This window comes from Hemicordylus capensis, chromosome 3 (assembly GCF_027244095.1).
Source record: "Hemicordylus capensis ecotype Gifberg chromosome 3, rHemCap1.1.pri, whole genome shotgun sequence".
In the NCBI taxonomy this organism is placed as follows: domain Eukaryota; kingdom Metazoa; phylum Chordata; class Lepidosauria; order Squamata; family Cordylidae; genus Hemicordylus; species Hemicordylus capensis.
The window spans coordinates 131,660,454-131,685,601 of NC_069659.1; the positions used below are offsets into that span (position 1 = coordinate 131,660,454).

The window sequence follows — 25,148 nt, forward strand, 5'->3', positions numbered from 1 at the left end:
CGCCTCACAGGAAAAACCTGCGGTCTTAATAGGGGGCTAAAAGTCCAACGATATTCTACATTTTCTGGAAACTCGAGCGATCTGGGGAGGAAGTAACTGAACCGCGGACAACTTTTGTCAGTCAATAAAAACGAGTGCTTCGAGCAAAAGGCTTCTTGTATTAAAGAAAAGTCATTGCCCTTACAAAAGATGGCGGAATTGTACTCAGCTGAACACTCCCAACGTAGAGTCGTCGAGCGAGCCTCTCCCCCTCTGGCTGACGTTCCCAAGCATAAACATGGAGCATCCGCGCCCTTAGAAGAGATGGCGGAATGCCGCAGCTTTCTCAAGCTTGCCAGGGAGGTGTGAGCGAAGCTGATGCACGCCCCCTTCCCTCTTTCCCCTCCCCTTCCCCGCCACCAGCCAGCCTCATACCCGGCCAGGGTTTGTGCGCGCGAGGAGGAAGGAAGGGTGTGTGATGTGCGCGCGCTGAGCGCTCGCACGCGCCCTGAGGAAGGAGGAGGGAGAGTGTGGGTGGGTGGAAAGACGCGGCAAGAACCGCCTCGCGCACCCCTCGGGCCAAGCAGCTCCCCCCCCCCCCGCCTCCCGACGGATACGGAATTCTCAGTAGCAGAGGCAGCAGCAGCAGGAGCAGCGCGATGGCGGCGGCGGCGCTGAAGCGGGAAGCGGCTTCTCCTCGTCGTTCCTTCGAGTCTTCCCTTCCTGCCGCCCGGCGCCCGACGGCGGCAGCGGCCCCCTGGCTGCGGCTGCTGATCACGCTGATTCTGAACGCGGCCCGGGCCGAGAAAGAAGGTGAGGGAAGCGGCGAGCGACGGGCACAGAACAGGACCCGAGCAGCAGCTTCAGCAGGCGATAATAACGGCGCCCCCGAGTCCCTGCTCTCCCCCTTGGTCCTTTCCCCCCAGGCCGGCTTCGCCTTTCGCTTTGCGTTCTCCTCCTGGGTGTCTAAATGCCCACCGCATGCCCGGCTGCTTACTGGGGTTTTTCCCCCGCTTAGCCCCGCCACACATTGCTGCCTGTTTGGGTCCCCTCCTCCTCCTCCTCCTCCCTTGGCCAGTGCCTCTCCTCCCCCGGCCCCCGATCCATTTAACCCGAGATTCCCCTCTCGGTCCTTGGCGTGCTGGCTGGCCCCAATCAGCGCTTCACAACATTACAGCTGCCTCTCTCTACCCCACGCCTCCATCCTGCCAGTGTTTTAGACAGAGAGGCTCCAGAAGTTCTTGGCCAGGTCCTTCGGGTTCACTTGGGCAAAGGGGTCTTTCCTCTCCCCCCATCTCGGGGTCTCTCAAGGCCTCCCGTCGGCTGTTCACAGCCTTCCCTTCCTTGGGGCTCTTTCCTTGCTTCCTTCGCTCTGCCTCGTCCCCTCCCAGCCGAGTTGCCAACTCACTGGCCGGCCCTGTTGGCTGCTCCACCCGGCTCGGGACCTACCATCTCTGGGCCTGCTGTGCTGGCTCTTTCGCCGCTTGGTGGCCGGGTACGGCGGTTACTGCTAAGCGCTGCCTGGTTGGCGCGGCTCATCCCAAACGCATTTGATAGTGAGCGAAAGTTGCTGTTTTCAACCTCTTTGTTTTATCCTGGGGATGGAAATGGAACGCTAGTCCAGCCTGCTCACTTGGTTCCTTAAAGGAAGGAGCCATGCCTCAAATGGAATCCCTAATTAAGGCTGGACCCGGTTTGTATTAAATGGATCTTTTCTAGCGTATTTCTTCCAGTTACCCCAAGATCTTGGCAGATTGCACCTTGCCCCACTGGGTATGTTCTTTGTAAAACGTGTGCCTAGATTTTTGAACATTGGCATATGTTTAAACAGCATAACTTAAAAAAAAAACACACACACACACACACCTCTTTTAAAGCTTGTTGGAGGTGGAGGAGTCTGGCCAGATAAGAAGCATATATTGGTATTTTGAAGAAACTCCTGGATACATATGTAAAAAACTGTAACTCTTACTAGGCTTTATGTAACCTGATACTGGATTTGGTTGCTGATGCATCTTGGGGGCAAAAAGAAAGGGGGCTGGCAGCACCGATATAAACACACACACCTCTCAGATTGGTACCTGGACATAAAGATTTGTTGATATGTACAAATTGCTCAAATATCTTTTGTTGAAAGTATCTTCAGAGGCACTGTAAATGAATAACATGTGTTTTGCTTTTTATAACATCTTTATATGTTCATTTATAAGGTCTCTGAAAAAGATTATTTGTGGAAATATATTAGGCAGGTCACATTATTAATATGCTTTTAAAAATTGTTTGGAGACTTCGCCTTTCCTTTTGGAGCAGCTCCAGGATCTAGCAAAATGTTTACCAGTGGTTTTTGAGCAGCTGATAATTGGAGCACTGTAAAGGGCAGCAAAGAAGTGGCTTTAAGCCAGGGACTCTGACTACTGCAGGAGAATGGTAGCAGGTGTCCTTGGAGAAGAAATATATCAAACTCTTAGATTCATATGAGCCCTTCCTAATAAGTATCCAATGTATATCAGCACTTAGTAACTTTGTGAAGGGAGTGCCAATTGAAAGTCTCACTATGTAGTAAGTGGGTAGGTCTTCGAAAAAGCCACAAAGTTTGTGTGTCAAACCAAATTTAACACCAAACTGAGTTGAAACCTGTATTGTCCACTGAGCTTAAATATATTAGTGTTGACTGTGCTGAATTTCCTTTTCCAGTTGTGCAGTTTATAAAACCCATGGAAAATTGTCTTTCTCCTTTCTGTTATTTGTGTAGACATTTCCATGTGTTGAGATTTTGCTGCTTCACCTGATTTAAAAATGTCCCTTCACATATAGCCTAGAACTTGCAAGGTCAGCAGCTAGTCTTGCAGTGTCATTGATTTATATATTTCTGATTCTGTGGTAGTTTCCAGACCTGTTTGGTTGAAATTGGTGAGTGCCTTTCCACATCCAAATAGGGGAGATCGTTGTTCTGTGTTGTACATTGTGCAGTCTCTTTTATAGAAGCAGTGAGAGCCAGTGATTCTGCTTGTGAAGCTCTGCACACTACCTCCCCAGCATTACTGTCCCTGGGGCAAGCTCCTCAACTCTGATATCTTGGTTTGTCTGCATGCACACATGCACATCCTGTGTTTTCCTTTGATTATGACCTATTGTGACACAAGCCTACACTGGAGACTCTTTCCACAGTGGTTGTTCAGGCTTCTGAATGCTGTCTCTTCATCAGTCTTGGTGTTTTCTGGGGTGGTTTTTTCTGCGTTTTGCTAATTAGCTCTTTCAGTTATTGTTTGTGCATTGCCATCTTAAATTTTCACCAAAAGCCTGCTTATCTTCCACAAGTCCTATACCTGACTTGGCAGTTTGAGTATGAACTCTTAGGAAATTGGTAGCATTCCAGTTTAAAAGCAAATTTAGTATCATAAGTTAGAACTGGATTCTTTTGTTGTGCCGGTGGACGATCTAAATGAGAGACTGAATGAATGAATTGTACACTTGGCAAAGAAGGTGAATTTTATTGGTCAGGGTGGGCACTGCATTCATAGTAGTAGCAAGCAGAAGGCTGCATCTCAGCACATACTGAATTGTTCAGCACTTGCTATTAATCAGATGGTGGAAAAATCAAATCTGTGCAATGTTGTGCTTATATTTCTGATCTCATATTTTATTTTGAGGTGAAAAGCAACTACACTTATCAGTATCTCTTTTCATATCTTAGAACTAACCAGTGTTCCCTCTAACAGGTAGTCCCAGATTTCTGGACTACAACTCACATAATCCCCAAGCAAAAGCCATTGTAGCTGGGGATTCTGGGAGTTGTAGTCCACAACATTTGGGAATCCCTGTTAGAGGGAACACTGGAACTAACTATTGGTGAAATCTGAAATAGGTATGTGCTTGAGCCACGATTAGTAGTTTTATTTTCTAGTTGAAAGAAACATTCAGTGAAAGTTTGGGCCTATGCTTAATAGTGTGTCATAGGCATTTTACATTATCAGGTTCTGCAGGCCATATATGTGCTGTTTCTGATGAAAGCTTTACATACGTATTCACTAATAATTATGGTTTCACACAAGGCTAAAGTGCTCCTGATTTTTGTCATGTTCCTTAAAAAAACACAAAACAACACACCGGATAATCTGAAACACTCAAGCATCCATTGTTGGGAGTCATATTGCTTTCACTTTGTCACTTTAAAAAACACACAACTTCCACTCTGTAGACCTGTAGAGGAGCTGTGGTTTTGATATGCAAGTACACACAGATGTTCTGACTTCCTTGCTAGGTTTGCAGTGTAAATATATGTATTTTTAGATTGACAGTTTGCCATTTGCCCAGTTGTCTGCAGAGTACAGCATTTGCCCTGGGCAAGAAGCCAAGCGACAAGTCCACAAGCCTGCCTATACCTCCTTCTGCTCTCTGTTTACTTATGACACTCCCAGCAGCTTCCATAGTTTTGCTGCTGCTTGTTCTCCTGGGTGTGTGTGTGTCGGGGGTGGGGGGAGAGATGGGTTCACTAGTTGTAGAAAGAAGCAAGAAGCTAGACAACGGATTTGCATCTTGGAATGGGTTACTGCCTGAACTGAAGGACTGCACTGCTTATGAGATGTGTTATGATGCCTTTAAACCTTGCTTATTCTCACACTGTTCAAATATACACTACTCAGAGACTGTATCCTGTATCTTAGCAATATTTCAAGTTGAACACACAAGGCTAGATTTCAAAGGAAATACTCCTGTGTTTGGTGCAGTATAGACTGGATGCTGATGTACCATAAACTTCCAATTATATACACACAGACTCTCTCTCTCTGGGAGAACCAATGTTTAAAACTCTAAACTGCATATTAGAAACAGTCTTTAAGCTAGCCTTCCTTTTACCTTTTTTCTAAGCAGAAGATAAATCTATAGCTTGCATATACCCTTGCATATGGGTCAGTCACAGTGCATGATCCATGTGTCCTGCTGTAAACTCTATTTGTCCTGTGCAGCCATCGACTTCTGTAGTAACTACTAGTACTAACTACTGTAGAAACAGTAACTTTCCTGCACCACCCCTCTGTGTGAAGTCAATGACTAAACTTGTACATATTCTGGAAGGGCGATGTGTGTCAGTGCTGTACTACCAACAATGGGGAAAAGGAAAAGATCCACTAAATGTAACTGTTGAGTGTAGCTTAACTACTTTCTACAAAAGAAAGCAACATGGGCTGTGTATCTCTTAAATTACCTTGGCTTGTTTTGTAATTGGGTACTTCATATAAACAGAAAAGTGGAATATAAATATTAGGGAGCTTGAAAGATACATCTGATCAGTACTAAATCCACCTTGAACATCGGAATCCTTGAGATCACTGGCCCATTTAGCTCAGTATTGTCCTCACTGTACTCACTGGCAGTGACTCTTCAGGAATTTAGATGGGTCTTTCCTAGAGCTAACTTCCCCAGCTGGCAGGGTTTGAATCCATGACTTGACTGTAGGCAGAGCATATGCTTCATCATTGAGCTGTGGCTGCTCCCTTAAAACTCTGACTTGGTTTCTCCAGTAACAAGGCGTGCGTAAGATTAGATGCCACCCCAATAATTTATTTCTCATTAAAAGATCTCCCAAAAGACAGGTCATGTAATGCATCCAATCACTGTGGTGAAACTTTTCTGCTGTGACTTGATCTTCCTCTTTGCTGACTACTATGTCTGCTGTTTATTCAGTAAGGACTTATGCAAACTCTTTAAAGAAACTAACATCTTGTCAAGTAAGAGTGTGTGTGTGTGTGTGTGTGTGTGTGTGTGTGTGAGAGAGAGAGAGAGAGAGAGAGAGAGAGAGAGAGAGAGAGAGAGAGAGAGAGATCTTGCTGTTATGTTATTGAGCTGGGTTTTTGTGTGTATTTTATAGCTGTTATTTCTAGACAACATTGTTTTGATTTTGAAAGACACTTCAGTACCAATTGGGGAGAAGTGGGATACAAGACTTTTTAATAATACGTTAACATATTGTGCTTATGTGAGTAGTCTGAAAAATCTTCAAGACCAGCTTTTATAGCAGCTCTTTAAAGAAACCTGATGGTGGTAGCAGAGGGCAGTACAAACATTCGGTGTGTGTGTGGGGTGCCCTTTAAAGCTTCTTAAATATCTTGTTTAAATAATTTTCTGCATAAATCCTGAATTATCTTTCTTAAATATACTCTTGTATAGGCTCCTTGAAAAATAATAGTGAGGCTTTTTGTCCAAAACTTACATTTTACAAGATTAGGCACCTAAATACAGTTTTGTTTTTCACAAGTGATTAGCATGTAGTTGCTATTTCTTGGGGTGCCCCCCCAACACTTGTGGTTAAAGAACAACCAAGCAAGACATAACTTTTAAGCTATGTTTTAAATAATAAAGGTAAAAGTAAAGTGTGCCATCGATTTGGTGTCGACTCCTCCTGGTGACCACAGAGTCCTGCGATTTTCTTTGGTAGAATACAAGAGGGGTTTATTACCATTGCTGTCTCCCACCCAATATGAGATTATGCCTTTTATCGAACTGGCAACCTCTTGCTTGATAGTCAAGCATTTTCCCACTGAGTCATTAGGTGGCTATGTTTAAATAATACTAGTTCACAAATAAAATGTATTCCTGTGATCCACCTTGATGTAGTGCTTATTAAGATTACCCCATTGTCTGGTGACAGAGAATTTCATGAGTATATCTAGTTACAGTTGTTAAAAGAATTGAAGTTCAAGACATGTTTGGCTCTTCGTATGCTAATCTATTGTATCTGTAAAAAGAAGGGAGTGGAGAGAAACCAGTTTAGAAAGTAGATGTTGGCTTAAACTCATTAAATCTCCTCTATGGCTATAGAAACAACTTTGAGTTGTTCAGCCTTACATACCAATACAAGCATATTTTGAGTCTTAGTCTGATTATCCTTGACTTTGATAGCAACAGTTATGGTCCTCTGAACTGCTCTTTATAAGAAGCCTCAGTGTTATAGTTTTGAAATATTCAAAGCTGACACTAATGTAAACATGACACCAAAATGCACTAATATTTTAATTATACTCTACCCCTGGTTGAATTTTGTATGCTGTTTCTACAAGCTTTCAGTGAATTTGTTGCATATTTTATAACTGAATCTGGAAAACACTGAGCTCCTCATTAAATGTCTAAATCTCCTGTGTGTTTCAATTTAAAAGCACTTGTAATTTGTCACTTTCCTGTTCTCAGGGGGGTGAGGGGCTTGAAATAGAAGACCTCCAAGGTTCCTTTCAGCTCCCAAGTTCTATGATACTTCAGTCTTTGTTACTACTCTTGCTAGTGATTCTACCACTCAATTTAAGTGTTTTCATCTCATTTTAGGTGAATTATTCTTGGCCTTTTGCGCTTCCCTCAAAGTATAGAATGTCTTTGCTAAATACGATATGCCCAGTATGCTTGCCTAATTAGTATATAGGAAAGGAAAGGTTGTGCCTTCAAGTTTGTGTTGATTCCTGGCGACCACAAAGCCATGTGGTTTTCTTGGTAGAGTACAGGAGGGGTTTACCATTGCCTTCTTGCACACAGTATGAGATGAAGCCTTTCAGCATCTTCCTATATCGCTGCTGCCTGATATAGGAGTCTCCAGGGATTTGAACCAACAGCCTCCTGCTCTCTAGGCAGGTTGCTTCCCCACTGTGCCATTAGGTGGTTTTAAATTAGTATATAGATCTGGTAAATATATGACTTATATTACCTTCTTGCTTCTGGTAGAAACAATACTTTTTGGACTATCGAGACATGTTTTTTGCCCCTTTTCAGCTATGCCTGAAAAATAGCTTCTTAGAAGTGTAAAAAAACACAAAACACCTTCATTCCTTGCTGTTGTTCTATTATTCATACAACCAGTTCTATACTTACTGACTTCTGAATCAACCCCAGTGAGTTCAATGAAACGTAGACTTGGGTGTCATTAGCACTCATAAATGGAGTGGTCTTACCAGTAGTTCCTGGATCCTCTCCACTCCTTTCTGTCACAAACCTTCTTGCTCACCTCCATGCCTGGCTCAGTAGGCCCCTAGCCCTGAGTGCTGCGTTGCTCTGACCTGCTATATGGCTACTGGTATCAAGCTTTGCTATAGTCAGTCAGTCTCTCTTTCTCTCTCTGCAAGTGCACCCATCGCTCCCTTGCATCATAGACTCGCTCTCATGCAGGGCCATCCAATCAGCATACACCCTGTCTGGGCAGCTGCTAGTACACCTAACCTGCTTTAGCAGGCCTCCACAGCATATGCCTAGTGCCAGCTAGCCAGTCTGGCCCACCCCTAGAGTACAGGAGTGCTTCACTTCTGCACATCCATGGATCCCTTGTGCTTTCATGCACCGCTGCTGTACACCCCCCCGCCAAAGATTGGATTGCTGCACTGCTTTCTCATCATGCATTGCCCTCCACCTCCTGATCAGTCTGAGTTTTTCACAGTCCTGCAAAAAAGAAAGACCATGCTGCTTTCTCTTCATGCCGCTGCAAAGAGCACTGTGAAGAATGGAGATAATGACCAAGGGGGAAGAGCTCATGAAGAGAGCAGTGCACCAGCAGAATCTTCATGGGGGCTGTGTGGCACACAAGAGTAGAAGGGAGGCATTTCTGGGCTTGGCAGTCCAGTTGGTTGGTTGGCTAGTTGGCACTAGGCACTACTGAGGCAGAATAGCTATACTGACAGCTGCTTGGGCAGGGCTTTGTACTGATTGGATGGTCCCATGTAAGAGAGATTTTGAGGATAAAGCCATGGGAAACTGGGAGTTGGTGTGTTCGTGCTCACAAATGCACGTGTGTGCACTGTAGGAGATCTTGATGCCAGTGATAGTTGGGGTCAGAGTTAAACAGCATGTGGTGGAGTGGGGGGGGCAGAATAAATTAAATTATTAGATTCCATAACAAGTTGATGCCCAGATTTGTTGAGGCCTGAAATGTGAAATTGCCGATATCCTAGCAAAAATATGTAACTTGTCCCTATAATCAGGCTCTGTACCAGAGGACTGGAAAATAGCCAATGTGACTCCAATTTTCAAGAAGGGATCCAGGAAATTACAGGCCAGTCAGCTTAACTTTGGTGCCAGATAAATTGATAGAAAGCATACGAGAGCCAGCGTGGTGCAGTGGTTAGAGTGCTGGACTAGGACCGGGCAGACCCGAGTTCAAATCCCCATTCAGCCATGATACTAGCTGGGTGACTCTGGGCCAATCACTTCTCTCTCAGCCTAACCTACTTCACAGGGTTGTTGTGAAAGAGAAACTCAAATATGTAGAACACCGCTCTGGGCTCCATGGAGGAAGAGCGGGATATAAATGTAATAATAATAATAATAATACTTAAGGACAAAATTGTTAAGCATACAGAAGAACAGGCCTTGTTGAAGGAGAACCAGCATGGCATCCGCAATGGAAAGTCTTGCCTCACTAACATTTTTGGATTTCTTTGAGAGTGTCAACAGGCATGTGGTGATCCAGCTGACATAGTATACTTGGACTTCCAAAAAGCTTTTGATAAAGTTCCCCACCAAAGGCTCTTGAGTAAACTTAGCAGTCATGGAATAAGGGGACAGGTTTATGTGTGGATCAGTAACTGGTGGAAAGACAGGAAACAGAGTAGGAATAAATGGACAGATTTCACAATGGAGGTAGGTAGGAAGTGGGGTCTCGCAGGGATCGGTACTGGGACCTCTGCTCTTTAACTTGTTCCTAAATGATCTAGAAGTTGGGGTGACCAGTGAAGGGGCCAAATTCACAGATGACACTAAACTATTTAGGGCAGTGAAATCCACAACGGATTGTGAGTAACTCCAAAAAGATCTCTCCAAACTGGGGGACTGGGGGACAAAATGGCAAATGCGGTTCAGTGTAAGCAAGTGTAAAGTGATGCACATTGGGGCAAAAAACCCCAACTTCACATATACGCTGATGGGATCTGAGCTGTCGGTGACTGACCAGAAGAGAGATCTTTGGGGTTGTGGTGGACAGCTCATTGAAAGTGTCATCTCAGTGCGTGGCAGCTGTGAAAAAGACTAATTCCATGCTAATTCATTATGAAGGGGGTTAAAAATAAAAATGTTAATATTCTAATGCCCTTATAGAAATTATGGTGCGGCCACATCTGGAGTACTGCGTACAGCTTTGGTCACTGTATCTCAAGAAGGATATTGTAGAACTGGAAAAGGTGCAGAAGAGGGCAACCAAAATGATCAGGGGCCTGGAGCACATGAGGCTAGGCTACAGCATCTGGGGCTCTTTACCTTGGAAAAGAGGCAATTAAGGGGAGACATGATTGAGGTGTATAAAATTGTGCATGAGAGGGTGGATAGAGAGGAATTTTTCTCCCTCTCTCACAACACTAGAACCAGGGGTCACCCCATGAAACGGAAGGTTAGGGAATTTAGGACCAACAAGAGGAAGTAATTTTTCACACAGCGCATAATTAATCTATGGAATTCTTTGGCATGGGATGTGGTGATGGCCACCAGCTTGGATGGCTTTAAAAGGGGCTTAGACAGATTCATGGTGGACAGGTCTATCAGTGGCTACTATTCTGGTGGCTGTGGGCCATCTCCAGCCTCAAAGGCACGATGCCTCTCAATATCAGTTGCAGGGCAGCAACATCAGGAGAGAGGGCATGAACATACCTCTTGCCTGTGGGCTCCCCTCAGAAGCATCTGGTGGGCCACTGTATGAAACAGGATGCTGGACTATATGGGCCTTGTGCCTGATCCAGCAGGGCTGTTCTTACGTTCTTAATAGCCTAACACCATTGTGGATCTTTTATTTCCTCTTCCCAATGTTTTCTTCTGACTATGGACTTTGCAAATTTCAAAAATATATTTATATTTGTTCCCCTCAGACTTGCTCTGTAAATGTCTGATCTAGTCATAGTTTGACATAACTTTTTGACATTCTCAGTATTCTTATACCACCCCCATAAGTATTTTCATATAATAGACAGAGCTTAGGGACTAAAGCTAATAGCTTTCATGTTTTGCTTATCTGAATTTGTGCTTGAATCCTCTGAAGGCTTCCAATTCATGTTTGATAATTTGCACTAGTAGAGCTTGGTGAAATGTGTCTGACATTCTGCATAAACTTCTAAAGCAGTGGTAACAAACCTTTTTGTTGTAGACGTGTCTGAAGTCCAAGAGTCCTTTCCAACAGTAATGGAAGAAAGAAGGAATAGGTAGCTTCATTGCTATTTGACTGACTTACTGGTCCCTGAGCTCTGCTCCAGGAGTGCTTCAAAGGAGAGACTTTAGGCCATGTTATGGCTTAGTACATGCTGTGTGATGAGCTTCGCATGAGCTGTATCAGGCTATTCCTGGCTGATAAAAGACATAGCTTAGAAGACCTGGCTTCTTCCTTGCCCAGGTCTGTGATTTTACCAACCTTCTCTGATCAATTGCCCTGTCTCAGGTTTCCAAGGAACGTTGAATGAATAATCTAGAGATGCATATAGTTGCGGTTTGCTTTGTGAATGCCTATCAGTCTGGTGCTTATCCTGGATGTTTGAATTTGTAGGCTTGGTTGATCTTTGCTTCTAATTCAAGAGGCAAGACTTGGCCTTTAGTATGGTTGATTATGAGGTGGTGCTGATGCAGGCTGCTTTATCTACTCTGGAGGGGTTTGCTAATTCCTTGTAGCATTATAGTAATCTGCTGGTCTGTTATTGGAGTCAAACCCAGTTAAGTCTAGTTCAAACCAAACCATGGACCTTCAACACGCTGCACAGGTGAGCAGCAATGGACAACATCAATGGATGTCCTTACTGTAATCTTTGGACAGTATGAAGAGTTAGAGAACACTTTGAGGTCATTCACACAATCAAAAACTGTGTTCTATCCAGGTTTGGGAACTGTGTGTGCTCCCAATTTTCAGTTGTGTGGAAGCAAGGTAGGAGGAGTTCCCGAACCTGGATAGAACACAGTTTTTGATCGTGTGAATGACATCTTTGTCTGCCTAGGTATGTGATTGTGGTAGTCTAGTGGATAACTGAGAAAAATTACTGATTTACTAAAGCAAATTACATCTCCAGCTGATCTTAGATTTATTTTGGAAATGCTGTGAATGGATAAGAGGAGCCTCTTATGATTGTGAGGGTTTTTCAAAATATTAGAATTTCTGGATTGTGCAGTCAAATAGTTTTGCCATTTGAGCTTGTGGAATCAAAAGATTTGTGTTTCCTTTTATGTGCAGTTCACCTATGCAATTCAAATTCTGCTGCATGAGCTTGTGTAATTAGGAAAATGCTTTATTACTGTCTTCATTTGGTGAAATTGATCAAGTTAGTTAAAAAGGAACAGCAAAGTGAATGCAGGAACTAGGTGTGATGTTGAAAATTGAATTTAATAAAGTAATTTGTATCAGTATTACTTAATCTAAACCTTAAATGTCTTTAATTCATTAAAAATACCTTAAATTTTCATTGTTAAAAAGGCAAAAAAATGTATTTACAGGAAATTCATATTACAGGATAAACAATACTTAACCCTCATAATGTATCATGAAATCCTACTCCTTAGTAGGAAACATTACTCCAGAATATTATCAGTGGTTACACTAGATGCCCCCCGCCCCACTTTCCAGACTACAGAATATAGTAATTGTATATTTTGCTTCAGTGGAGTACAGCAGTGACGAGTATGGTGTCCTCTGTAACCACACAACTCACTTGAGAATGTGAGTTGCTAGAACATTTCAAACCCAATAGTCCCACAGCATGGACTAGACAGGGCTGCCCAACTTCAACCCTTCAGTTTTTGGATTACGGCTCCCATAATCCCTAGTCAGAGTGGCCTGTAGTTGGAGATCATAGGTGTTGTAGGCCAATATCTGCAGCAGGGCTGAAGTTGTGCAGCCCTGGCCTAGGCACACAATAGAGCCACCTTGCTTAAGCTTAGTGCTTGGATGGGAGACCATGTATGCCATTTTTAGATATGAGGCCATAGCTCAGTGGTAGAGTATCTGTTTTGCATGCAGAAGGTCCCAGGTATTCCTGATATCTCCAGGTAGGACTAGGAAAAACTACTGCCTGAAACTCTAGAGAATCCACTGAAAGACAGTGTAGATAGACAATACCAAGTTTTGGAGCAATGGTTTATCTCTATGTGAGGCAGCTTCTGATAGCCCTGTGTAACAGTAGTGAAGATTCAGACCTCAGCATTTCAACTGAAAGGGTCATAAGAACATAATAGCAGCCCTGCTTAATCATGCCCAAGACCCATCTAGTCCAGCATCCTGTTTCACACAGTGGCCCACCAGATGCCCTGGGAAGCCCATAGGCAAGAGAACATGCCCTCTCTCCTGCTGTTACTCCCCTGCAACTGATATTTATAGATATCTTGCCTCTGAGGCTAGATCACAATGTGACTGACCTAAAGACAAACATCACAAGTCTGGTAGCTGGTTAAGTGCATTCTACAAACCAGTCTACCACAATCATCACTTCTTTCATTGAGTTTCCTGTCAGCTGTCCTTGGGCAAAGAAAACAATGTCCAGTTCTGGGTGCTGTGCTGTATTCTACAACACCTAGAGGATGGTAGCCCAGTGTACTCTATACTTTTGTTTGTATTACTTATTGACATGTAGGACATATCATTAACAGTCTTTTGTCTTATGTGGACATCTGTGCCAAGCAAACCAAACAAGTACGCCCTGAAAACATGGTGGTGCTGTGATATAGAAACATCATACCCACTAACAGGAATTGTTTACCTTAGTAAGCAAGCTGGTGAGCAAGACACTGGCAGCCTGGCAGGTGAACAAGGTTCAACAGACAGTTCAGTGCCACTCATCCCACCTCTACATCTTCCTTCTCTCTCCACCTGAACCAAGCTCCACTCGCCCCTTTTATTGGGCTGTGTCCCACCAGGGAAAATAGTAGGGCTGTGCACAGAACATAAAATTTGATCAGTCTCTAGAACAAATTGGATTTATTCCCTCATATAAATAAGTGGCCTGCATAAAACCAGAACTGATGCATCACACATAGGAAAGTCACAATAGGATGAGGTTATGTGTATACATACACCCCTATTTACATTTTTTTTGTTTACAAGACCCCCTGTTAGAGGATTTTGCCCCCAAGTTGAAGGCAGATAATTGACTGGAAGCACTATATAGACTAGAGTAACACTGCACTTGTGCAAGTGGGGAGAGGAACAGTTTTAGCCAATCTTTCCCCTCCTCTGCTGCCTGAATGCCCCCTGAAAATACATTTCTGAAGATTGGGGGACCTTCAGGGACCTTGTGGCTGGAGATGATGATTGTTGTAGTCCAGCATCTGGAGACCCAAGTTTGAGAACTCCTGATCTAATTTATAGAATTATAAATGCAACATTTCAAACTGGACTTGGGAAACTTCTGGCAAGATTAATAACATTTGGAAAAAATGGCTCAGAAGATGGTAAAACCATTTATAATACTATGAAGAACTTCTATGCTTCAGAAAGACCATCGGAAGTGGCTTCTATCATGCTTTTGGCATGCATGCAAGAGAGGAGCTTCTCTGTAGCCATGCCCAGGATGTGAAATTCCCTGTCCTGAGGAGAGTAGTCTTGCCTTTTCTTTATACTGTGTTTGCTGCTGTTTGAAGACTAATTTAAGGCAGCTTTTAATCTTGACAACTCTTAGTTTCTGTCACTAATGACATTGATTCCTTCTGGTTTTGGGGGGTTCTTTTTGCTGCTTCTTGTTAAACCACTTGGGACATTGACAGAAAAACAAAATATAAATATCAAATGGTGGCAGCATTTTTGGAGGGTTGGTGTCTTTGAGAAATACCCCGTTTTGAGAGACCGTGTTTTGGTATTGTGATGCTTTTAAGATTAGCATAGTGCATCCTCTGAAAGGAGAGTACTGAAGTTATTGACCATGCTAATGGAATACCGGAATCCAGTTATTGATCTGATGGTCAAGAAGAACAAAGTTCTGTTCTGACCTTGGCGTAGTTAATGCACATCTGGCTTTAGAATCGATATACAGTACTTTTGTTCTAACTATGGAAATTGCTGTGTTTACAGCTCATTCTAGAACCCACTTTTGTAACTTCATGGTTTCTATAGGATCGCAGAATAACTACTCAGCTTTTCTTCTGTTGTCCCCAAATGTGTACTTCATAGTGGGGAAGTGTGGCTATCTCAGTGGTGCTTGCCATAAGCACATGAAGGGTAATGCTGTACTTTGACACTGTACCCTCTAAGGTGTGCATGCGTACCAACTTCCAGGCCCCCGCGCAGCAGTTTCTGGTGGCCGCGCAGCCTCTGCCATGCCCACCACTGTCCGGCACCCCATTCCCACCCCACAGCCGAGAAGCATTTCTGCACTTTCTCCCTCTCCCCAGCTGGGCTGCTGCCTCCTCCCCACACTGGCCGACCGGCTGGGTCACCACTACCTCCAGTTCTGGCTGCAGCCAATAAGTCCACTTGCATCCGCCCAAATATACATGAATCATTCTGAACAGATAATGGCCAAACCTCCCTTCAAACATCCAACAGTGGAATCAACCATCTCCCTACTTGATTCCACTGCCAATAATACTAAGCATTTATACAGTGCTCCAGGATATCCAGAGCAGTTCACATATGCTGGCATCTCAACATTCCTTATAACAGTCTTATAAAACAAAACCAAATGGCAAGACCAGCAAGTCTGAACAGAGAGACTGTATTTCTAGAAAGGAAGGATGAGTCTTTTGCCACTGTCACCTTGATATAGCGTCAAGCCCTGTAGCTTTCCTTGTCACTTCTTTGCCTTCCCATTCCTCTTTGGTTACTTCCTAGAAACGTTCCCCCATCTTCCACCCATGCACCTGCTATGGCAGCAATAAGCACTTGTATTCATAACGAACATGGCAGAGCATCTGCCATTTAGATTCTCCAGGTATCCCTCTCTGCCACCCCGAGAACATGTGGAGGCTTCAGGTGATGCCTGGGCCAATTCCCCCAAAGGGTGTAGGTATATAGGCAGAGTAGCTATTGCTTGGGTTAAAGAGCTACTCGCTCCTTCTGAGGTGGAGAGGGAGATCGCTATACTTTTTTGGGGCTGGGCAAAATCTGCACTGCCCAAGCTTTCCTTGACACTGCCCTCCATAGAGATTATTGGCTGCTCCTAGGCCATATCTGTGGGCTGCCTGGCCCTTGAGCTGCTTCCTCCCGCCACCCTTGGAGTATAACCTCACTGGAGGAGCAAGTGAGTGAGCAAGCAGCACAGCATGGCTGAAGGCACCTTCCCAGGCTTGGTGGGAGGCGTGTGAAACAGAGCACCACCTTGGCCAACATGCTGTGCTGCTCGGCAGAGAGTGAGGCAAGGAAGGAGGGGAGGGCTGACTAGCCAGAGGGGTTGTGGATCAGGAGGCCCAGGCTCAGCTCTCATATAATTGAACTCCAGGCTGGTGGCATTTGCAGCTGCGCGAGAAGCGAGCTTGCCATGTGCGTTGAAAGAGAGGGAGTCTCAAACTTAAGGTTGTGGTGAGGAATGGGATTGTTCGGCTCAGCTAGCTCTGCTTCAGCCTGAAGCCTAGTGAGAACTGCTAATCGGAGAACCCCATTCTTTTACTCTTCGGGCATCATTTTTCGCTTGTCACAGATAGGTAGCTGAGTGGATTTCCTAAGCCCTGTATATGACTATCTGCCAGATGGGCAGAGGTGTGGGTGTATGTGCAAGTTTGTTCGCTTGGAAACACTATCAAATTTGTTATTTATTCAATTAGACAATTTTCAAAAGTTCCAAAGTTGCATTTAATTTCAGAAGAGGGGGTTTCTCCAAAATGAGGCTATTGGTTAAAAGGAGGTTGCAGAGTCGGAAGGGTCAAACTCTTCAAGAAGCATGGGGGTTATTTTAAAACCACTGTTAAAGAAACTTCTACAAAATGTATACCCTGAAACTGAAAAGATATAAACAAATCCTCAAGCAGTAATTGAAATATAAACGGCTTCCTTTAAAAAGTGGAAGTCTTATCCAAAAAAAGTAGACACTTTTAATAACACATAGGGAGCAGGAAATCAGCTAGGAGGGCTGTTGGGCCTTTAGACGGCACAGGTGTTTGTAAGACGATAGAGAGGCTTCATAATGGCTAAATGAATTTTTATATCTGTCTCTGTTGTGGAAAATGTTGACAAATACTCTTGCCTGAATCACTTCAGTGCAGAGAAGAGCGTCCAAAGACTTGAGCATCTGAATAAAACAGCAGCAGCAAAAGGTGAAGTTCTAGGGTCACATATGGAATACCATGTTTAATTCTGGTTGTCTCCATACGCAAGCGCAGTGTCAAGACAGGAAGACTTGAGTGCAACCACTAGTTCCCACACCCAGCTGTCACTAAGCCTAAGTATGTGTGCACGAAATAATTGTATATTCTTTGCCTCTTTATCAGATCTCCCTTAGGTTGATTTATAGATATGAAGTCCTTGAGATAAGGACCTGTTATCTGTTGTACATCATGATGCCATATAAATTTTAAAAACAGCCAAAATGATCAAGGGGTTGGAGCTCCTTCCCAACAATGAAAAATGTGAGTGTCTGGGGGCTGCTTAGTTTGGAAGAAGAGCAAGGAAGACATGAGACATAACATGGGAGAGGGAGAGTGAGTGAGTAAAGATTTTTCTCCCTCTCTAATATGCTGATGGGGTCACCCAATGAAATTGATCAGCAGTACTGGTATGTTCAGAATATAGAAGGATGTGCTGCAGATTTGACACAAGCTTTTTGTTCTTGTCTTTACTACTACAGATATTTATATACTGCTCTTCAACCAAAAATTCTCATAGTGGTTTACATAGAAAAATAAATACATAAATAAAATGGTTTTAAAACACTATGGCCTTGAGGCTATTCACACGTGTATGCAAAAATGGGCTAAAGGAGCCCAGCCCGGTTTTGTGTGTGTGTGTGTGTGTGTGTGTGTGTGTGTGTGTGCGCGCGCGCGCGCGCATCCTACTGGGGTCGGGGCCCAATCCCAGCAGCACCACAGTGGCAAACCCGCCTATGAAGTTTCCTTTTAAAATGAGTTTAAGGGAGCGAGTGCTCCCGTAACCTCATTTTCACAATTGTCTTTCAGCTACGGCTGCAAGCAGCAGTAGTTAGTAGACTTGGGGAGGGGGTCCCCATAATGCACTGTACACTCGTGATGCATCCTGGCACCCCAACCCTCAGAGCTGTTGGTGATTTGCCTGCCCAGGGAAGATGGAATGGTCGTCTGTGGGGAGGTAAGCTCTTTAGGGCCTCCTCCCCTCAAACCCTATAGTCCTTTCTCACTGCTCGTGAGAAAGGGCTCACTGCCTTTCCCCTCTCATATCTGGGTATTGCAGAGGCATCTGGTGAGCTACTGTGTGAAACAGCATGCTGGACTAGATGGGCCTTGGGTCTGATCCAGCAGGGCTGACACCTGCCTGCTGTGACCTTTTCCTCACCCAGCTTCACCACACTCTGCCATCTGAAGGTATCTTGTTCCCTCAGAACTTCACCATTTCTCCGTTGCTGGCCTATATGCTTGGAACTACCTCCCAGAATGCCTCTGTCATGCCACTTCTAATTTCTTTAAATCTTTTCTTAAAGCCCACCTTTTACATGAGGCCTGTGGTCCAGCTCCCTTTCTCCACATCTTAACTAAACAGAAATACTTGTAAATGTATGTAAATGGTGTGGAGAATGTGGATAGAGAGAAATTCTTCTCCCTCTCACATAACACTAGAACCAGGGGTCATCCCATGAAATTGATTGCCAGGAAATCTAGGACCAACAGATGGAAGTATTTTTTAACACAACGCATAATCAACTTGTGGAATTCTCTGCCACAGGATGTGGTAACAGCCAACAACTTGAATGGCTTTAAGAGGGGTTTGAATCACTTCATGGAGGAGAAGTCTATCATTGGCTGGGCCTGATCCAGCAGGGCTGTTCTTATGTTCTTAAATGAATACTCAAATTCTTCCCCAGTTTATCCCTACTTCCACTTCCTTCTCCTTTCTCTGTTGTCATCTTTGTTGGGGTTTTAGACTGTAAGCCCCTCGGGGCAAGGACCTATCTTGCAATTCTTTGAGGTGCCTTGCATATACATGGCACTGTGTAAATAAATACACAACACTTAATGTATAGAATTCACTGTTAACAAGATGTGGCAGTGGTCACTGGCACAACAAGATGTGGCAGTGGTCACTGGCGCAGATTACTATAAAGACCAACTAGCCCTAGCCCTCATGAACTGATCTTTCAATAGCTAAACAAACACTTTTTTCTGATGCAGTATACCTCTGCAGTCCAAATACTGGGTCTGATAGCAGGCAAGGGCTGCTGCTTTCATGACCTCTTTCTAGGCTTCCTGGAGGCATCTAGCTGGTCACTGTTGGAAACAGAACTGTGGACTAGATGGGCTTCAGAAGGAATGGTCTTGCCTTTGTAACTAGTGGTAAAACACAAGTATAAAATTTATACGTTCTTCTGATTTAATTATTTTGTATGGGAAAAATTGGGTGGCAACGCATCTCTGTAAATGGGCAACTTTTGAGTTGATGTTAATGAAGTTTTTAATCCATATTTTTCTTGTTCCACAGCATTTATCCAGTCAGATAGCATAATAGAAGTTTTACGCTTTGATGAAGGAGGCTTATTACAGGTAAATATTTTCTGTTGAAAGAAATAGTTCTGTGCCATATTGCTTATCTGTGCATTAACTTTCTATTGTCTTTAGATAATGCAGAAATTACACAAAGCTATGGTTGTTGATGAAGAAAAAAAATGGAGTTAGAACCTCAAACCTATAGGCCAGGGCTGCAGAACATTGGCCCTCCAGCTGTTGATGGACTACAACTCCAATAATCCCCAGCCATCATGGTCAGTAGTTAGGGATGATGTGACTTGTAGACCAGCAGCTGCAGGTGGGCTGAAATTGCGCAACCCTGCTATAGGCTAATTCTGACTCCTTCACCCTTTTTGAGTCCCCAGTGTCCAATTATTTTTTCTTGTACTTGCTTTTGATAATGTCTCAGCAAGTCCCCCTCTGCCTGCCAGCTCAAGGCACTTCAAATGAACAGTCTAGAGCAGTGTTTCTCAAACTTTTTGGAGTCAAGGACCGCTAAATTCTTCGTGCAGAGTTTCAAGGACCGCTACATTCTTCATGCGCAGTTTCCCGGACCAGCAGTTAGTAAAGGGGTTTCAAGTCTGTCTGTCTGTCTGTCTGTCTATCAGACTTCTATACTGCCCAAAACTTGCATCTCTGGGCAGTTTAGAATGAAAATAATATAAGCATTAAAATAATTAAATTTGGAATCTTTTGCAAACATGGAATATTAGGGGTTCTTAACCTTGGGTCCCTCAGTTAAACTCCCATAACCCCCAACAACAATGGCATTTGGCCATTATGGCTGGGGATTATGGGAGTAGAAGTCCACCAATGTCTGGGTACCCAAGGTTGAGAACCCCTGAATCTAAAAGCCTGGGTGAACAAATTTGTCTCCAGTATGTCTGGAGTGGAGGTGCTTGTGATTACTCAATGGAGAGGGGATGTTGGGCCATTAGAAAAATTCAAAAGCTACATGGGGCCAATGAAAACAACATACAAGCAAGCCCCACTGATGCAAGAGGGAAACAGCGTTCCCTCTCAAGGCGCCTCGACCACAACAGGCAGCTGGGTTTCAATCAACCAACCTTTGGCTGCAAACAATGAGCATGCAAGAACCAGCAGCCCTTCAAGTGGCGCCCACTGCCATACTTTTTCCTCCATGCCCCCGCATCGCATACAGTTTGAAGCTGTAAAGATAGGGAATAAGATAGCTGTAGGAAGATCTCAGCAGCATGTGGAGGCAAGGCACAAGAAGGGTCCCATGCCTCCGTGATACTCTTCCTCTTCCGTGCCATGTGCAAAATTGAGTAAGTGAGTGCCTTGATTTCAGTTGTGCGGGGGGGGGATTGACTCCCAGTCAGGGACCGGCACTCAACCCTTCGGGGACCGGCAGCGGTCCAGGGACCGGTGGTTGAGAAACACTGGTCTAGAGCCAGTGTTCCCTCTTAATTTTTTCATCAGTGAGTGGAATGAGGTTCTGAACAGCAGTATCAAGGCAGTGTGCGCACATGTGCATTATGTGCCACTATAGATACAACATGTGCACACACATATACTGAAGGAAAGAAGTATATTTTACAATTCTCTTCTATTTATAAAATTGTAATATGAAATAATCTATTTATAACATTGGTATTTATAGCTTTACTAGCTGGGCTGGGCACAGAGTATCTGCGCCTCTAGTTTGTTTCCTGTTGCCACCTCCTTCTTCCCCCATCCCTATCTGTCACTGCCTCCTCCTTCTGCCTGTTGCCGCCGCCGCCGTTTCCCCCCCACTGGCCGGCCATTCGCTGCCACTGCTGCCATTTTTTCCCCTCCCACCCATCCGGTAGAGATAGCTGGCACTCATGGGATTAGCCACAGGTATGCCTTAGGGAATTAAATATATAGACAATGCCAAACGAAGAATGCTAGCCTTTGGTTTGAAGCCGAGCTCTTAAAATTCCATAAAGACAAAATTTATTCTGCCTGAGCTTTTCTGAAAACAGTGATTGGTTTTGACTTATGGGTTAGGCTCCTACTTGCTGTACTCCACTACTTTCTCTGCCACTTAACAAAATTTGATAATTCTTGGCAACGGGGGCATTGTGCTAGATTCCCTCAGTAGACAAGATCTGGAATAACTGGAACACTTAAACATGAGTCTTTAATAGTCTTTTTTCTTCTGAATATCATATTTTAACTATTCTGAATATCATATTTTAACTGTTCTCAGCAGAGTTTTAATACTCAATGATCTCAGTAATAGTTAAAATATGATCAGAATTTTTCTGAAAAAGAAAAGACTATTAAAGACTCATGTTTAGTGAAAACAGTTCCAAATATATTTTCTAGTTAGTTAATTGAAGGCTTTTGTTCTGTATGTGATCCAGTTATTCCGGCACTATTCCCCCCCAAATTATCAAATTTTGATAAGTGGCAGAGAAGTTCGTAGAGTACAGCAAGTAGGAGCCTAACCCATAAGTCAAAACCAATTGCCATACCAAGAAGATGCAACTTTCAGAAAAGCTCAGACAATAAATTTTGTCTGTATAGAATTTTAAGACCTTGGCTTAAACACCGAACCACCACATCCAAAAAAAGCAGAACCCCTCTTCCCCCAACCTTAACCCCCCCACCATCATATTCACTCCTGTGCGGAAGGCACCTTAACTGCCCAAGCAGCCAGGGTCTGGGTGACAGGGAGGGAAGTCTGGAGAGCACACCAGAAGAGAGGAAGCCCAGTGAAAGGAGCACACAGGGATAGGGTCACTGCTTCTAGCTGTAGCGGTGATCCCACTACAGTGCTGTTGGGTCGCTCCCTCTTTGTTGCTGCTGCTGCTTTGGGGGCTGGCTCCAGGAGAGCAGCCACCTCCCCACGCTGCCACTGTCTTGCCAGGCGACACCACAGGAGGGGCACTGGAAACAGCCTTCCTCTGCCTTGCCCTCTGTGAAATCCCACTCACCCAACTCGTTCCGCTGCTCCCCAACAGCTGAAGGAGGTGCTGCCAGTACTAGGGCAAGAGAACAGCAAGAGGCAGGGAAGGGCAAAGAAAATGAAACCTCCAAGAAAAAGAAGACTGTTGTTGAACTGGGCACCAGACACTAGGAGATTTTGGGAGTCCCTCTTCGTGGGCGGGGGGAGGGGGGGAGGAGGTTCATTTCACCTTTCCCCCTCCACCTACATGCCATCCCATGCTGTGCATCTGGAAGCAGTGAAAAGGGAAGGCTTGCACAGCAGGTACAGCGTGGCTTGGCAGCGGAAAGGAAAAGGCAGCACAAGCAGAACCCGTGGTGAGAGTGCGCGGCTTCTGAAAACAGCTGTGTGAGGGTCTGGAGTTTTTTGCACACATGTGCACCTTCGAGGGAATGTAGGTCTAGACCTCTCTCAAAAATGGTTGCCTTGTAGCAGATGGGTTGACTTAAATTGATATTTAAATCAAGAAAATAGTAATTTTAAAATCATTGTCTTTGGTCAGGCTTCCTGTTTTGAAATCCATGTTTGCTGAACAAGCATACATACTAGCTTGTTGCTATAACAATCCCAAACATATTGCTTTATAATTAAAGCAGTAATACAGCCCTTATACAACCAAGCTTTAGGATTATGCTTCTCTTGCTAATACAGCTCTCATGCCTTTTATCTCTAAATATATGATAAACAGGAGTCTGTTATCCATTTGGCTTTCTCTGTGCATGTGCAAGGATACTGAACGAGATCAGTCGTAAAGACTAAGTCTGCAGTCTTATGCATGCTTATTTGGATGGCTCATTGAACAAAATGGGATTTCAGTCTGAATAAATATGCATAGGTTTGAGCTATAACAATAGTCTACAACTTGCCAGAAACAAGGGATAGTAATTACTGGGCAAAATAATATACTGTTCTTTAATGGTGGCGGAAGGTAGATGTCCAGGCTGTCTTGAAGTCATAAATATTCAGAATTTAAGAATTGGGAGCATTGTACAACTTGGGTAAACTGAGCACAAAAACAAATACAAGGGGGTTCCATCTATGTGGGTTTCTGCTGGGAGACGAGACAGCATCTTCTGTATTCTAGCGTTTGTGATGACTTGCTAGTTCCCAGATCTGGTGGGAAACCCACAGTAATAAATACATGCACGTGTTGTGTATAATGCGTAACCTCAAAAGTTGGATGTTTTCTGCCACAGTTCTCTCTTTCTTAGAAATGCAGCCTTTAACTTGATGTTTGATTAAGTGGTCAAACCATTCCATTCTAAAAATAAATGTAGACTTCTGATTTTTTTATTGAAGAGATGCATAGTAGAAGAACTGAAAGTTTAAGAAATTTTAAAAATCTGCCCTGCCCGGAAGAATGGCCTTTTATGTATGTTAAATACATTCCTGGCTGATGGCCTTATTCAGCCATACCACAGTCCTTTCTCATGCAACTTCTGCATAAGCATACAGCTTTGGGAGATAAGCAACCTCTTTCTTGTTAGTAACCTAACAAGAACAAAAAAACTAGTAGCCTAAAACAGACTGTTACTAATGTCCCTGTCTGTCCTTTCAGATTCAGATACCTCTACAAGTATCTGCAAACTGGTGGTAATGGAGGTGGGGAGGGGCTTACCAGTGGAGAAGGAGAAAACATAAAAGATTGGCGTGACACACAGCATGATTTGTAACTTGCACTGAGGAGGTCAGAAATGGTTCCCTTCTCTATTGTGTAGATACTGTTAAAATGTAAATAAGAATATTTCTGCTGCTTAATGTAATTTGTAGCATAGCAATCAATGTGTTGCTGGTACAAAATAGTTTGAGGCATGTAACCTAAATAAAATGGTCAATTCTAAAACTGTGGAACTAATAGCATGGTTCTTGGAGCCTAGTTGTACTCTTTAATTTATATAGATTAGTGTAGCCTCTAACTCTCATTTAGATATGGTGTTTGAGACTTTCTTTGGGTTGCATATTCAGTGGTGCTAGAAATATTGGTTGTGAGTCTGGCTTAGCTGCCAGGGATACAGCTTAAAAGGCATAGCTCAAGTAACTAAACTTGTAGAAGTACTGTATGGTTGTTAGTATTTGCTCAGTATTTTAATAGCAGCTACATCCTACCATTCACTAACTTAGTAAGAATAGAATATAGCGGAAGTTTACACATTAAAGCTGGGAATTATTAAATTAACAGGGTCATTTCCCCAAGTTCTTTCAAGGACAGTTTATTTGATGTTTGATCAGCACATTGGTTCTCAATATACATATGAGCATGCTCTCTTGAGTTTTCATCCAAAAATAACAAGCAGTTTTGTAGGTATTTCTGTACATAATCATACTTGCAGAGCTTGTTATGTAAGGTCTTGTGTTTACTGCAAACTCTAGTGAGATTATGGAATTCATAACATCTGGGAGGAGTCTAGAACCTGACCACATGACACTTGTAAACAAAAAAGCTGGTATTGCTGATTGAAACTCTGGCTGAAGATCAGTTTTATGCTTTTGGACTAAAGGCTCCGTTAATTTTTGTAGATTATTTATTTTAGATTTCCATATTGGCATTTATTATCTTTATGGTGAACTACAGTTTTACTCAAATTACATCCTAGTTTAAATCTTTCATTAGATTGTCATGTTTTTGGTCTTGAGTTATATAATCCCCTAAGTGGATCTCATCTCAACACCCAAGCTTTTGGAC

The 25,148-nt window shown here is 43.5% G+C and overlaps 1 protein-coding gene across 2 annotated transcripts in view; it reads left to right on the top strand.

Annotated features, from left to right (window-relative positions):
• The first annotated feature begins 386 nt into the window (after nucleotides 1–386).
• Nucleotides 387–25,148, top strand: part of TMEM131 (transmembrane protein 131) — a 125,484-nt gene continuing 100,722 nt past the window's right edge. For both annotated transcript variants that reach the window (XM_053307841.1, XM_053307842.1), the window contains exons 1-2: nucleotides 387–792; nucleotides 19,502–19,563. In XM_053307841.1, the coding sequence (XP_053163816.1) occupies nucleotides 639–792; nucleotides 19,502–19,563 (216 nt within the window). In that variant the 5' untranslated portion in view covers nucleotides 387–638. The remainder of the gene's footprint in view (nucleotides 793–19,501; nucleotides 19,564–25,148) is intronic.